The sequence below is a fragment of the Neodiprion pinetum genome, chromosome 3 (assembly GCF_021155775.2).
Source record: "Neodiprion pinetum isolate iyNeoPine1 chromosome 3, iyNeoPine1.2, whole genome shotgun sequence".
NCBI lineage: Eukaryota > Metazoa > Arthropoda > Insecta > Hymenoptera > Diprionidae > Neodiprion > Neodiprion pinetum.
The window spans coordinates 37892476-37907448 of NC_060234.1; the positions used below are offsets into that span (position 1 = coordinate 37892476).

A 14973-nucleotide genomic window follows, 5' to 3' on the forward strand; every position below is an offset into this window, starting at 1 on the left:
ATAACCTACCGGCTACGCTACGCTACTGCTGCTACTTTTATTGCCGTACTAGCAAAAAGACCTGCCTGCGCAATGGAAGAACACCGAGTGAAACGAAACCGGGGAAAGAGAAATGCCGGGGAGAAGTTTAAAGAAATGAAATTGCTCGAGTCTCCCTCGCCGCCTACGCGGCTATATCGCTTCAGCTTCAGAAATCAAATTTCTCGTCTCCGGTACACGCCCAAATAAACAGTGAGATTCATCTCCCTCCACCTTTCTCATATTCACGCAATACTTTTTTCCGCGCTTTGACGGCTCTGCATTCCTTGATTTTCTTTATTTGCAAAATGAACCGTATCGCCAGTCGAGGAAAAACCGATTTGAATGGAAAACGGCGGAGAAATCTAGCTACAATTAATTTTACCATTGGAGATTTTTTTTTCGTTGTCATACAACGTTTGAAGAGAAATTTTTAGAGAATTTTAAATAATACAGTAAAACTTTTTCGGTAATTATAAGGGAACAACATTAAATTAAGTATAATTATTCAGTGAAAATATGGGAAAGAAAAATGAAGTACGGAACAACTCATCTTTCACTAATGATCACGTAATCAAGACTCCGTCAAGTTTCGACTAATGATTTGAGTTTAAATTGAGAACGTGAGGTGTTCCAAGATTAACCTCTGAAATTGAAAACGAAACTCAAGCGCCTGAGAGAACAGTACACAGTATCTGTAGTACCTACCAGAATTTCCCGCATGACAAGTGGGTAAATTAGCGAGAAATGTAAGACCCACATCAAAAGTGAACAATGAGAGGAGTTTTTAAACCAAACGGCGGGGGGCGGTATATCACCAACGATATATCTAAAGTGGTATACACGTGTCCGTAAACATATCCGAAAACAAAGCCCGACCTCATTAGCCCGCTGTTATGATTGGGATACTCCTCCCGGTTTGCGTAGGCGGTCCTCAGGATCGGGGAACACCGAGAGGCCACGTAGCTTTCAGGGACTCGAAACGGCGATGGAAGAAGAAGCGTACGAGAAGAGGGTGTCCGGAAGGGTGGAAGTCGACCCACACGTTCAACAAAAACAATTAAGTCGGAAGCAATTAGAGCGCCCCAGTGTTGGTGGCGGAGCCGGAAGAGGGAACCCCCGGGAAACCGGGAAACCGGGAGACCGGGAACCGTGGAGTTCAACTGGGGAACCGGAGCTCAGCTGCGGCGAGAGTGCGCACGAACTAATCGGTGGGAATAATTTGATTAACGCAGACGTGTTTTCAGCCCGGGCGTCGTTGGACTTGATTTAAACCGGTGGTAAGGTTCTCGCGGTTCCATTCAAGATCCTCATCTTACCGCTTCCCACTGTGCTCTGCTGCCGACTTTCGTTCTTTTTGCACCTGCGGGGCGGCGCACTTTTCCGTGAAATTAACACCGGCTCAAACAAAGTTGAGCAGCCGAGAGCCGGCGCGAAGGTCTGGATAAAAATCGCTGCTAAAATTGAACACGATTCGGAATTTTCTCTCCTTCGCGTATATCCGGAACAACGGATGAGTGGGAAGATGGAATCCCGGGGAACAAGCAATCTCTAATGCCGTCTCATATTTCAAGACATCTCGGGTTCAATCTGCAGTACCCGTGGAACGGGACGCAGTTGAAGAGGGTTGGAAGAAAATGAGGAGCTGAGAAATATGGAAGGACGTGTAAAAGTAATTTAGGCAAAAAACTAAAAAGCGAACGGGGCGCTGGACTGTGTGAGGGATTAATACACGTTCTTTGCTTGTTACATCTTCTTTTTGGAGCTTCGCATCAACCAGTCTGAGAACCGGCTCTGGGTCCTCACCGCTCGCATTGTTCACTCGCCCATTATTCACTTGGGCTACTTTTTGAGGATGCTAGACTCGACTCGCTACGTACTTTGCAGGGCATATACCGAGTGTCGCGCGACACGGAGGACACATTTCTGGACACAATGGCCTCAAGTTTTCGCCACCGCATTATTGCACCATCCTCTAGGGTGTAGTTACATGAGGTAACGAAAGATGCTTAATTTGAGAAAACGAATCGCTGCTGACCATTCGTTTGTAGAAATATAGCTTGTCAAAATACCGATGACGATAAGTTTGGAGTTTCAAGGTTAGGTACTAAAGGTTGTTGGTGAATTGCCAAGTATGCGAATTACCGCAGAAGAAAAGCTTTCTGAAACTTACTTCATGCTTACCTTTGCTTAGTAACACACGGGAGTGGGAAGCGGGATTATTAAAGTTTATCTCGCCAACCGAGCAGCAAACATCGTGCTGATCAAGAAATTCTCGACAGTGTTTCGCTAATCTCTTGTTTATGACGCCAGCTTATGAGCGGGCGAAACTGGCGACGGGTGTAATTATACTACGATAAAATTAACTCGCGAAAAGTAATTTCAAACTGAATGGGCTCGGAACTTGAACCGCAAAAACCAAATTACGATGACAAGCTAGGAGTTCAGGGTAAGAAATTTCGTGCCAAAAGTCATTCGCAGTCGCGACTCTTGGGTGAAAAAACCTGGGTCAACTTCGAAAACCCAACATATCGACACCAAGTTTTTCCACGCAATAAGATTGACCAGGCTCAGCGATAACGAGGGGGAGCTCAGAGATCTACAGGTGATACCCTTCATCTTATAACTTATCTTTTCAGCCAACATCCGAACACTCGAAAGCTGCGGGGATCCAGCGGAGACTATAAGGGCAGCTTTCTTCGCCCGACACATTTCCCATTCTCGTACTTGAAACAAAATCATAAAAGTTTTATCCGAACTCCGCATGGATGCGCCTAGCCGCTAGTCAGCTTTCACCGATTTCTGGAAAAGCTTGTTCAGGAGCGCGTGGTTTGTTCTCCCCGTCGTCTCACCGGCTCGATGTTAAAGCCACGCACGGTGCGTACGCCTTTTGCGTGTGTGAGTTTTCACCAGCCATTAGCAGCAGCCGGCCTGCGAAATCAGAAAACTTCCTAACCTAATCCTCGAAGCGAGAAATTCCCGGTTAAACCGGGAGTATCTTTCGGGCTTCGCGCAACCCAATTACCTTTTTCGAAAAGGATTTCCCGGCCGTGCGGTGTGTCGCATTGTGGTCGGTGGTATTTGCTGACCAGCGGAGAGCTTAAGCCGTATGCAGACTCGTTCGAATCCCTCGGGACTCACATGTCCATCCCTCTGTCGCTGCGTATGTCCCTCAGGTATCTGCGGAGAACTTCTTGTCGTGCCTAGTAGTTTCCCTAATTTTGTTCCATCCAGGCTTCTAGTCGAGTCGTTTGGTCCGCTGACATCTGTTCCGAATTACGTTGTACCGAGATTGCCCTAATATCGTGACGTTGAAAACTTTCCACGGATCGAGGGAAGTTCTGATATTGCTGAGAATATCCGGGATTTCATTATGGGTACGTACATATCTACACGTTCGCGGTATAGAAACTCTCTGCAAGTTCAAGCCAACTGCTCTGAAGCGAGATGAAATTCCCATAAACCGCTATCCGTACCACTTGCGAGGTGAGAAAAGCTGGAGACAAAAACGAGGTGTCGGATACTTAACGAGCGGCTACTCAAATAACAGGCAGTTAAAAAGATTTCGCCGCGAATATAGCAGTGTGAGGAAAATTGGGGCAAGGCTTACGAGGTAACCCGAAACGAAATTTGCAAAGGAGTTTTGCGTCTGCGGGTTTTGATACCAGCTTGTCAAATTTGCATGCAAAAAGCCTTTGCACACCCGTCGCGTCCCGCGTGTATAAGGTATAGCTGGTACCACGGAGCTAAGAGTGGTGCAATTTAGATTCTCTCGGTCTTTGCTTTGTCCGCTCTTTGGTGGTCCGTGTGCACCAGTTTCGCATCGGGTATGCATGTGCGTCTTATTGGTATGCCAGAGGGTTTCGTCCTTTATCCTTTGTCCTCGGCTAGGAATCCTCTTCAACCTATCCTGACCCCCACACTGAAACCTCTCGCACATGCACGGTAACTCATACTCGTAGATGTAACCACCCTTTTGGAATACAGGATGGAAATCCGCCGAGCTGCGCAGGCGACGAGACTGTTGCTTCGGCTGTTTCCATTTGACGCGCCACATATGCTGCACCAGACGGTGCGTCTTCTTCTTCTTTCTTTATTCACGTTTCATTAGACGGCCTCAACCTGTTCACAAATATTCAAACGACTCTCCAAACGACTCCGAATATGTTGGCTCGAAACTACGGCGTACACGTGACTGTGCATATTTACGTATCGTCAGTAACCACGGGCGCCAATACCGTTTATCTCCGACCGAGAGCAAAGACGGGGAAATCGAGGCTTTCATCTCTCCACGTCTCAATCGCTTTGGATAAATATTGCACTTACTTATGCACATCCATGAACACGTGCAATCGTTGATGTTGCAACTTTTTTCTCCGAGTAAATCGTAGCACAGTTCTGCCGGGTAAAGAATCGTTCTGAGTAAATTGGATATTTCAAATTTCTGCTAAATTTTTCTCGTGAAGGTCACAGCTGTTAAAAACGCAGACATTGCAATTTTGCTGAAATTGCTTGAGAGAATTCCTTAGACCGCGTATCGCACAGTCCAATCTTGGACGATCGGCGAGATACAATTCTGGACCGAAGCGAGAACGAATTCCGGTCTCTCTTGTGCTCTGAAATAATCTCGGTTCCGTGTATTCGGACAAGCACTAGGGTGAAAAGTCTCTGTTTTCTGCTTGCAGAGTGTTTACAACCTGTTAGGAGAGACGCTGTCCAGGCTGCAGCAGTACGCCGAAGCTGAGAGATGGTTCCAGGCGAGTCTGGCCAGCCAGCCGGACCACGTGCCTGCTCATATCACTTACGGGAAACTTCTAGCTCGCAATGTGAGTCCTTTTTTATTCCGTACATCTCGCGAGATTGCTTTCAGGCTTACGGCGCCGCCGATCTCCGCCCCTTAAATCGGTTTTGAACGCGGTTCAATCACGTACCGAGTCTTCGGAACCGGAATCGAACAGAGCGTGTTGAATACCCGTTCGCTGCATAAGTTAGTTGAACTCTGTCGATAGTCGGTGTTCTTGATTTCGTCGATTTTCCTCGATTCCATGGAAACCTAGAAGGCAGACCTTGCGCCAATGGAGCACGAACCAGACGGCGACAAGGGCCGTTAGTTTGTTAACCGATATAACTTGGGCCGTGACCAAGCGAAAGATACGCTCTGAGGGATTTAGGTATTGCTCGAGATAGTCGGAGGTGCAAGTGAAAATAGTCGAACCCCCAATTCCCCATCCATTCGTTCGATCTTCCTTTCTTTCTTTGTTTCCTTCGATAGCTCCCGCCCTCCGGCTCCTCTACCCGCCATTATTTAGTCCGTATCTAAAGTCCTCGATCGATGGACCCGCTATTTTCGATCTTGCACATCCCCACATATCCGGGATTAGAAATCGGTGCATCGGTGAACGGATGCGGTCGCATCAACCGTACCACGACGACAACGATTCAAGGATGTCTCATATTTTCTGTTTCAGTCTAGTCGCGTCTTGGAAGCTGAAAGATGGTTTCTGAGAGCACAACGTCTGGCTCCTCAAGACTCCAGTGTACACCATCACTACGGTGAGTACGATGGCGTGTTTCGTTAGCATTATCATCATCATCATCGTTACCATTATCATCATCGTTACGCTTACTTACTCTTTTCACAACAATGGATCTGCTTACGCAAAACAGAGTATAGTGTCCGCTGTATTTCTGACCGTACAGATACGCTAAGAGCCGGTCAGTGACACGGACTAATCTTTTCCGCTTCAGGTCAAGCCTTGTCTAAATAAAACTCTTGTCACGTCTTTTCGCGAAAGACGTTACGAGGTGTCAAATATTTCGCTGACGTTCTACCAGACTTGACGAGTATATCACTCGAAGTTACCCAGCAATCCTTCAGTTCGTCAACTCTAGCACGTTCGCATAGGACGCGTTAACTAAGGGAACAGTTACATGCACAATTTCTTCAACTTCGGAAGAAATCGATTAGTTGTAATGACCTCCCGTAATTTTCCAAGTTGTCGTCGTTAACGTCACGACACCCAAAGCATTTTTTCATTTCTACCACCTCACCACTCCTGCGGCGCTGAAACAAATGTTTCCAAGTTCGTCCAGCAATCAATTATCAAAATGTCAAGTGTTGGCAGTTGTTATTAATTTGACTGAAAAATACACGGAATGACTGACACGTTCAAATTCTACATAGTTCAAAATTTCTAATCCAAATATGAACTAAGGGAAAAGCACTGACAAATGGTTGTAAAAGCGTTACTCAATATTCTCGAATCATCTGAGGTTATCATATTTCATAGATAGTTAGCATAACGCGTGAATTTGGAAATGGGTAATTAAATAACAATATAATTATTGAAAAGGAAAATCTTAACGTATCGTTAATCCTACGTCTGTACGTACTCCAAACGTTCGTGAATTCATTCTGCCCGATTGCCTATATTTCGTACACGGTAACATTTGGTGCCAGAGGTGGGATTCGAATCGATGCTGAGTTCCGGTGATGTCAACTGGTTTCATCATCTGTGGAACATGAAACGTGAGGACAGAATGACTTTCATACCTTAATCGTAACAAAAAAGACGATGATGCAGGGTTTATCTCTGAACATATCCATGCAGACAAACATTTTCTTATCTGGCTGAATATCGTCTTGCATTTGGTCTTCTCTTTTCCTTCATTTCCAAATGGATCATGGGCGGGATGTAACAGCGGGGCTTCGAATTTCCCAGACGTGTGGATCACTCAATGATGCGCACGACTCACCGGCGTCAGCAATTAAGTCGTAAACATTATGTAGCGCATCTAGACGTTCCGGAGTCTCCTGATACTAGGAAGCAAAGACGAGCTTTTCCACCAGGAAGCTGTCGCGGTGGTTTGGCAAGGGCGAGAGTAGAATTTCAACGAGATAGGTACATCGGTATAACCTGCCTCCACGTATTAAATTGGCTAAGTTTCTCACGCTCGTGTCTCCACGCTCAATATTTGACCGTGTTGCTGAAAGTTGCCGAGACACGGATGCTGCAGCAGCCAAGAACCGAATAGCGGATCCAACGGCGAGATGCGGTCCATCGAAAATCACCTCCGACGCCGACGAAGAGCACCCCGGTGCTTCGGGGAAGTCCCACGCCTCGTAAACACCCCGGCAGCGTATTACATTGCCCCGGAGCTGGGGAACTTTGCTCTAAATCCGCGTGTCGACGTCGCACAGAAAGTCCGTGTCCAGAGTGAAGACGAGTAAAGTATGTATAATATAATTATGATTCGCTTTATTTCAAGGTTGTGGAAAAATTTGTTAAAAATAATTAACGTTTCGCGTTAAGCGAAGCCAAGCGAAGCCAAGCGAGGACCGAGAACTTGTCATGATTTTCGAGTATCAAGAATTTACAACTTCTGATTACACTCTCGTGCTCAAAGATTTTTCGATTGATTACTTAATCTTACAGCATTGACTAGGTACGTAATTTCTACAACAATTTAGCATAGGTAGGTTTAAGCAATCTCCTAATTCTTATCAGTGACGGATGAGTAATGAAAAGTATTTCATTCATGTCATCGATTAAATATAAATATTGTGTAAAATTTGGAACAGATTTTAAGTAAAGCTTGTTGGGTATATCCGAAGTATTTAGTGGTGGAATCCGCCAGAGGCAGTGATTTTACAAGTTTGATTCGCGCACATAAGCGAGATGGCGTCAATGACATCAAATTGATACATGCCAGCCGGTTTATCCAGTTAATTAAGTTCGCGTATGATTCCCATGCCCCAGGAGCAACAGCGGTTATTCATGTCAGCATTTCAATAATTTCTAGGCCGTTCAATATCCTGCAAGAATTTCCATTACATAATTTCTGAAAACATTATACAAATGTGGCTGCAATTATAACCGCATGAATAAAATATTGTATCACCTCGATTCACGCTCGATATTCATTATTCTCCCTTTAAACGCGTTTCTTGTATAATATAATGCGTCCGGTTCGTACATTGGCTAAATTGAAAAATATAACAAGTAGTAAGGAAGTTAAAAACTCGACTAATCGATGCTTTAAAGACTGAAAAATGATCAAAAATGATTTGATATTCGTTAATGGAACCTCACAATTCTAAACACAGGGTATTGTCTGCTTGAAGTACGACGCAATTCTTTCGAAAAAAATCTCTTGAGTCATTTTATGAAAAACGAAAATTAAGCTAACTATCAAAGATATCGGTTTGCATTGTAATCAAAATCACGTTCATAAATCTTTCACTTTCCGATCGAAAGTGTTTCAGGCGCAGCGTTAGTAGGAATTTTTCATCGCTCCTGCAGGAACATTCTCAGGCAAAATAAGTAGAGGGTGACCGCGGGTGCCAAATCGCTACACGGATCACGATGTTATATTATCGACCCAAGTTCGTGCACTGGAAATGTTATGCCTTACCCTTCGTCCTCGGTTTCATGGATTTATAGTCATAAGAATATAACTCCGAAGGAATCACCTGCTGCTGCTACCGCTGCTGCTGCTGCTATCCGTGCCCGTGTGCGTGGGTATATTGTATATATATATATATATATATATATCTGTGTAACATCCGCATCCCCTGAGATATGATTGGGGGAGAGGTCACTCTCGTCCCAGATGAGAACTGGTAAATAAGTTAGGCGAAACCTGGGAAAGTTTAGGGGTTGGAAGGGAACGCGAGAGACGTTCCTAAATTTTTTATTACGGTTTAAGGCCGGGTCTCCGTCCCTTTTATTCTTGGCCACGAAATGACGAGAGATACCCGCTGCACAGCTCCTCTACCATACCAAGGACCGGAAAGACTCCGAGTTGATCTGGTTTACCAAGAAGCAGAGAAGAACACAAAAATATTGACCGAAATTGAAATTCCTGGCGTGTACCCGGGTGTGTGGTGGCTCTAGGCATTCCGACCGAGTTTTCGCTACCCGACTACCGCTGAGGTTGTCACCCATCTTCTTGTTTATTCACGTCCGCGAACCCCCCAAGCTCTATGGGTCTTATGGCAATACACTAGACCACGCGAAAGAGTCTGCATTTTGTTCGCTTCGAGCCGGCCCTTCCGATGCCTCGGGAATTTTAAACGCGAAAAAACTTATGCTGGGCAGCAGTTTCTCATATATCGTATTTTTCCTCACGCGAAGAATCGATTTGATCGCTTAGTTTTAGAATAATTCAATGGAGAACACTGGATTACTGAGAAATGTCGAAGCAGCGTCGCCAAAGGATCGTCGACTAATTTTTATAAACATGAAATTTGCTGTACAAAAAATAATTGATTATTCCAATTCTACCAAGCTCTTTGCAATCGGAATATTTCTCGAAATTTTAACTGTGGTGAAGTCTGTTTTTTTTTTTTTTTATCATATCCAGCAAATGGCAAAAGCGAACCAGCTCCAGTATTCTTTGAACCATGTAGTTTCGGTTCTGAGAAAAAAAAGTTTCATCCGACTCAGGTAGACCAAATGATCAATAGAGAGGAAGAAAAAAGTGAGAAAATTGCGATAAATAAATCTGAAAGGTATTAATTTGAAACTTCCCTCCGTTGAGTGCTTGAGAGTTCCGAGGAAAGTAGGGTGACTGAACACAAGTGGTTGAGTCTGAGTGACTTCGGCCCCCTGATTTTAGAGAATCGAGGTTAAATCCAGCGCGGTAACTGGCTCGACCTTATTTTTGCGCTCCTATTCGATTTCTTTATTATTCGAAAGATTATTACCTGTGAATACGAGGGAACGAATAACGGGTGAAACGGGCCATTGTGAGAGCGAACATCAGATTTCGAAAATATTACGTTTATGTGATTTATGATTCAATCTTGAGTCGAGGGTTGAAAGACCCTTCCAATAGAATACACCTGCCTCTTTTATCGGGTTCCCTCTTTATTTTCTCTACAAAATTTCACCCTCCTCCAAGTGTATTATATAAAATCAATGAGACAATTTCCATGTTCTCTAAAATTCGAGAATACGACGACGACGGTATCTCAGCTCACGCCGCAGTTCCGACGCCAGTGAATCCGGTGATATTATTTTCTAACCGCGAGGGATTTCATTCCCAATGTAAACACCCGCAGCCCCGCTTCTCTCTATATTTTCCATTGAAATCCGGCGGAATTCACACCGCTACGTTACAGGTGCAACTACGTACACATCCATGTATTGTACATAAGGCACCCACCTATCTTCGTACCCGCGGTAAACCAGCCAACAACCTCTCTATCTGAGGAACGTGGAGAAATATTTGCTGAAAAATTTCAGCGCGTCACGCGTTAGCTACGGAATTTTTTATTCAGTTTCTGTATGTTGTATACTCGCATATGTATATCAAGGGTCTCACGTTGCGGAGCGATTTTACACCACGCTAGAACGGGGGGTACAGTATGAAACGCCCCGAACGGTACACCCTTTCGATTGCAAAAGCAAAGAGTACGGATACTTAAAGCGATACGAAAAGCTTGTCGCCTAACGAACTGCGGCATCGCAAACCGATTTCATTTATCCGGCAAACGTCATCGTAGATTACGAAGAAAAAAACATTTTTTTAAAGAAAAAAGACACAAGGGAATTGGAATGCGAGAGGAAATTTTTCTGTTTTATCGTCTAGACGGTTTCTGGCACTTCGTTTCCATGCCGGAATTTTCCAACTGGGTAAGCTCATCAACGTCGCAGCTACCCTGCCGTTCGGTGCAGGTCTTCTCCAACGACGTGTAACTATCCCACGAGAGATTCCTGAGATAGCCGTGACGTTGGAAGCGAATGTTTCAACTGTACGAATTCCAATTTTACATAGCAGAAATGCTTCGTGAAATACCTGCCGCACGGAGATACGTTCGCGAAGTTGATTCTCTGACAGCTTTGTTTCCCGCTGTGGGTATAACAACTTACACGAATCCTGAGGTGAAAATTTACTACCGCGTAGGCTTATGGTTACAAATTCCTTCAAAGCGATTTCGCGTTTCAGGATTCGTCTACCGAAGCTCTTCAATTTGTAAATTTCGTGAAAATGTCTGTTTTAGTCATGTTTGTAATACGTAATTATGAAATCGTGATCATGCATTTTGACCGATCCCCGATAATCGTATGAAGATCTCATTGAAGAGAACGAAACGATGGTCAAATTTTCGGATGGACTCTGTCTAGTTCATGATAAATCACCCTTATTCTTCGTAATTTGAAAATCCCAACATATGTGTAACGAGACGCGCCTTGTTTTGCGGGGCACAAATCTCATTCAATTTACAAAACGGACTATCCGACACGGACCCGGGGAGCAATCTGTGGGCGAGTTTAAAGAAGTGCATCCTTCACCTGACTAAATCCTGCATCTCTATCACCGAGAATCTTTCCCTAAGCTTGAGCCATACGTTCCTGTCGAAACATGCCCGTCTTTCAACTCAGTCAATACTGCGACACCGTGAATCACGCCCTCCCAGACACACGATTCCTTCTGTTCCATTAGTTGGAAGACGTATATACGTACTGCAGCAGCCTTTGTAAAGGGGGATGTTTTTTAAGGGGTGTACGGTTGGTACGACTTGTCTATAAGACAAATATCTTGGAGATGACGGTTTAACCACCAACTGTTGTTTCAAGAAGCGTATGTCAGGATCTGCCTGAAGAAATACCAGTCCTAAAAAGGCTTGGGCGTGTACGTTCCAATGTTGGTTACAACAGATCGATTTTACGCGTCACGAGTAACGATTTACTTTGTAATATATGCGTCATTTTCGCTCATACTGTCTGTATAATAGAAAATGTGCGATAATGGAATGAAAAATCACTTTAAGCGAAAATGGTGAAAGCCATTCATAGTAGACACTGGTGTTCCGGCAAGAGCAACAATTCGTATTGTCCTACAACTAATTTCGTCCATTTTCACAGCTGTTGATTCACAGCCAATGTTTTGGTTGTTTTTTGCATTCCCGAAGGTTCAATAAGTGACAAAAGAAGTAAATCCTGATGAAAATCGGGAAAAAGGCAAGGCTGTTACCCTTTGGCATCTTTCAGCTCATTTTTAACGGAACTTTAAAAACCGCATAATCAAATTATTGAGACACTATATTGACGTAATTTTGCGAGAGAAATCGATTGTGCCTAGCCTCTTCGTTGTGAAAAGCGAATTAAAAGTAACGGTAAAAAAATGAAAAATTCTGTAGTATTTCCTTTGTACTTACTCGCCGCTTATCCTACGGTGTCGTAAATACCTGTATTAAATTCTTCTAAATCAAATTAATCTAGAAATGATCGTTCAAATTGATTCTAAGACGAAAGCTTCCCGGCTCGAAAAACCTTTTATCAGTTTCAGTTGACCAATTAGCACAAACGTTTGGACGCCATTTCGATGTAATTTAGCGAAAGCCAACTAGATTTGGAAAATGCCAGTGAAGGTTTCGATTTTATGAACAATACAAACAGCTAGTCATTCTTGTCGACGTGTTTCATGATCGCCCCAAAATAATCTCGCTGTAACCATACGTACATCTAGAAACGAAAACCTAAAATCCCGCGTCGTTGTTTCAGGCGTGTTTCTAACTTCCCAAGGCCGCCTGGCAGAGGCAGCCGAGCAGCACGTGAAAGCGGCGGAGCTTTCGACGAAGGATTACGAGCTTGCGGTGGCCGCGGCCTCGGCGCTGCGTCAATCGGACCGTCGTGCGGAGGCTGAGACTTGGTACAGACACGCGGCGATCCTGCGTCCCCAGGAAGCAAGGAGCCACACCAATCTCGGGGCGATATTGCATCTCAACGGAAAATACAAACAGGCTGCCGCGGCCTACGGAGAGGCACTAAGGCTGCAACCAGGCGACGCAACGACATTGACCAATCTACATAAACTGGCCGCTCTGTTGGCGTGACCAGTAATCATTGAATACAAATGCAAATACAAATCCCTAACTATGTACTATATCCCCTCACGTCATTTAATCCCTATTTCTCCCAGTAATTATTTATCTATAAGTATCAATGATCGTTGTACTAATAAATGTACACTAAACTGTACGCCTGCTATGATGATATATAAAGAATAAAGCTTCATTTATTTTTGTCTAAGATATCGTTTTTCTGCTTCACCTACACACGTCAGATACATCGTTACCCCGCATCGCATCCTCCTTCAGGAGCCGTGCAGGGATCAAGAGGAAGAATCAACGATGGAGGATCTTTTGACGAGCGAGTGGATATTGGATACGAAGGTCAGTGATAAAGACACATGTTGACTTTTCGACCCGTGTCAGAACCCTCTTGATAACGTAATTATTCCGTCGTATTAATCTGTCACAATCAAAAACAAAGAAAATACGTAATACATACAAGGCTTACAATTAATATCTTCAATGGAGAATCTTTTCTTGAAGAACTTTTGTAACTACTGAAATTTCAATCGGGCTGGATGAGAATTCTTGACCGGTAGCAGGGAAGTTTTCAAATTCATCTTTTCAGGCAAAGTATAAGTACACAAAATTTGATTCAAAATAGATCTGTGCAAGACAGATGCATAGTGACTTCATTAAGATGCTGGGGTAGTATTTTTTAGAGTGCCGGTAGACAAGCTACGAGTGGAAGTTGGACTAGATGAGGTCTTTTGGTGAAGGTGCAAGTAAGAGCCGAGTAATTTTCATTACTTTCTGTTTTTTTTTTTCTTTTCTCTCTCTCTCTCTCTCTCTCTCGCTCATGAAATTGTTATACGAAGTAAAATCCAATTATAAAACGTCAAATATTTCCCTCGCCGTACATAACTGCATTCACTTGTTTGCATATTATTAATGTAGGGTGTATTTGAGCTGTCGGAGGCAGCGGCGGAAATATTCAAGTTTACATTTTACGTTACGTCCCCGAGTACATAAGTACTCGCCGCGGGCGCAATGCCACCTGTCGCGTCCCGGACCCGCTGTTCAAACACTTGACGTTGGACGGGTCTGCCTTTATTCTCTTAAATCTAGCTTCGTTATCCAGGAAACCTAAATACTCCGTCAGCCGGCACTGCGCGAAAGGTAACACGGAAATTATTTAGTCGTGTAATATCCAATGGCCGACGGTTAATCCACTCGTTTCATTAACGGTGTATAAAGAAGTGGGGGAATTTCGGGAATTTACATTTCGACAGTCAGTTACCGAATGGGATTGGACTTTTTAAGAGTGTTATTGACAATAACGTCAACCGTTTTACTCGGTAACATGTTTCGCGATGCCGACGATATCTAAAAAACGATTAAAATGATTTTACCTAAAATTCGAAGGCAGTGTTCTTGCGTTATTTACCCTCTTTGCCTCGATACCTGTTTATTCCAAAATGTTAAATTGTTTTCTATCAATTAAATCAAACAGTCGTAAATTTTAAACGAAAAATCGAATATCAACTTCAAACTGTCTTCAGTTCTCCAAAGAATTTCGGAACATGGCAAAATAGATAAGCTATCCAAAAATGTCGTCTCCGAATTCCAAGTTAATCGGTTGAGCCGAAAAAATATGTAAACGAAACGCGATCCACGTACTTTTAAATAAAACAACCCTCGATGGAATCGAATAATTATTTGTCGAAACATTAATTCTCAAAATTGGCGCAGTCTTTTTAACCGTCTGTGTCGCTAACGTTGAAATTTGAACGAAGATGAGCGAGTTTTTTGGAGATGAATTTCACCGGGAAGTTGGTTGCGAGGACGGCCACGCTCGCGAGTAAGCTTCCCAACAGAGTCAAGTAGTTTACAATTAGTACTGCAGTTGACTCGTTGGATGAGATGAGTAACGCTTCTGAGAGCTTCGAGCAAGTCACGCGAATCGCGGACGGAATGGAGGTGAAACTGGTAAATGACGGAAAGTTTCGAAGTTGGCTGAGTTAATCTTAGAGTTTGTTTCGCTACCCCCGGGGGCGAAGCATCGGGCGAGGGGTAAGTTGTACCCGTTGGTGTGTGCGGCTGTACACGTATACGTATACGTACGAGAGATTCAAAACAATCCGGGAAATTCG

The 14973-nt window shown here is 43.9% G+C and overlaps 1 protein-coding gene across 1 annotated transcript in view; it reads left to right on the plus strand.

The window, feature by feature from the left end:
• Tmtc2 (Transmembrane O-mannosyltransferase targeting cadherins 2) overlaps positions 1–13058 on the plus strand; it is a 168598-nt gene extending 155540 nt beyond the window's left edge. Inside the window, exons 8-10 of the mRNA XM_046616835.2 lie at positions 4704–4844; positions 5487–5571; positions 12531–13058. Of these exons, the coding sequence (XP_046472791.1) occupies positions 4704–4844; positions 5487–5571; positions 12531–12862 (558 nt within the window). The 3' untranslated portion in view covers positions 12863–13058. The remainder of the gene's footprint in view (positions 1–4703; positions 4845–5486; positions 5572–12530) is intronic.
• The last annotated feature ends 1915 nt before the right edge of the window (positions 13059–14973 follow it).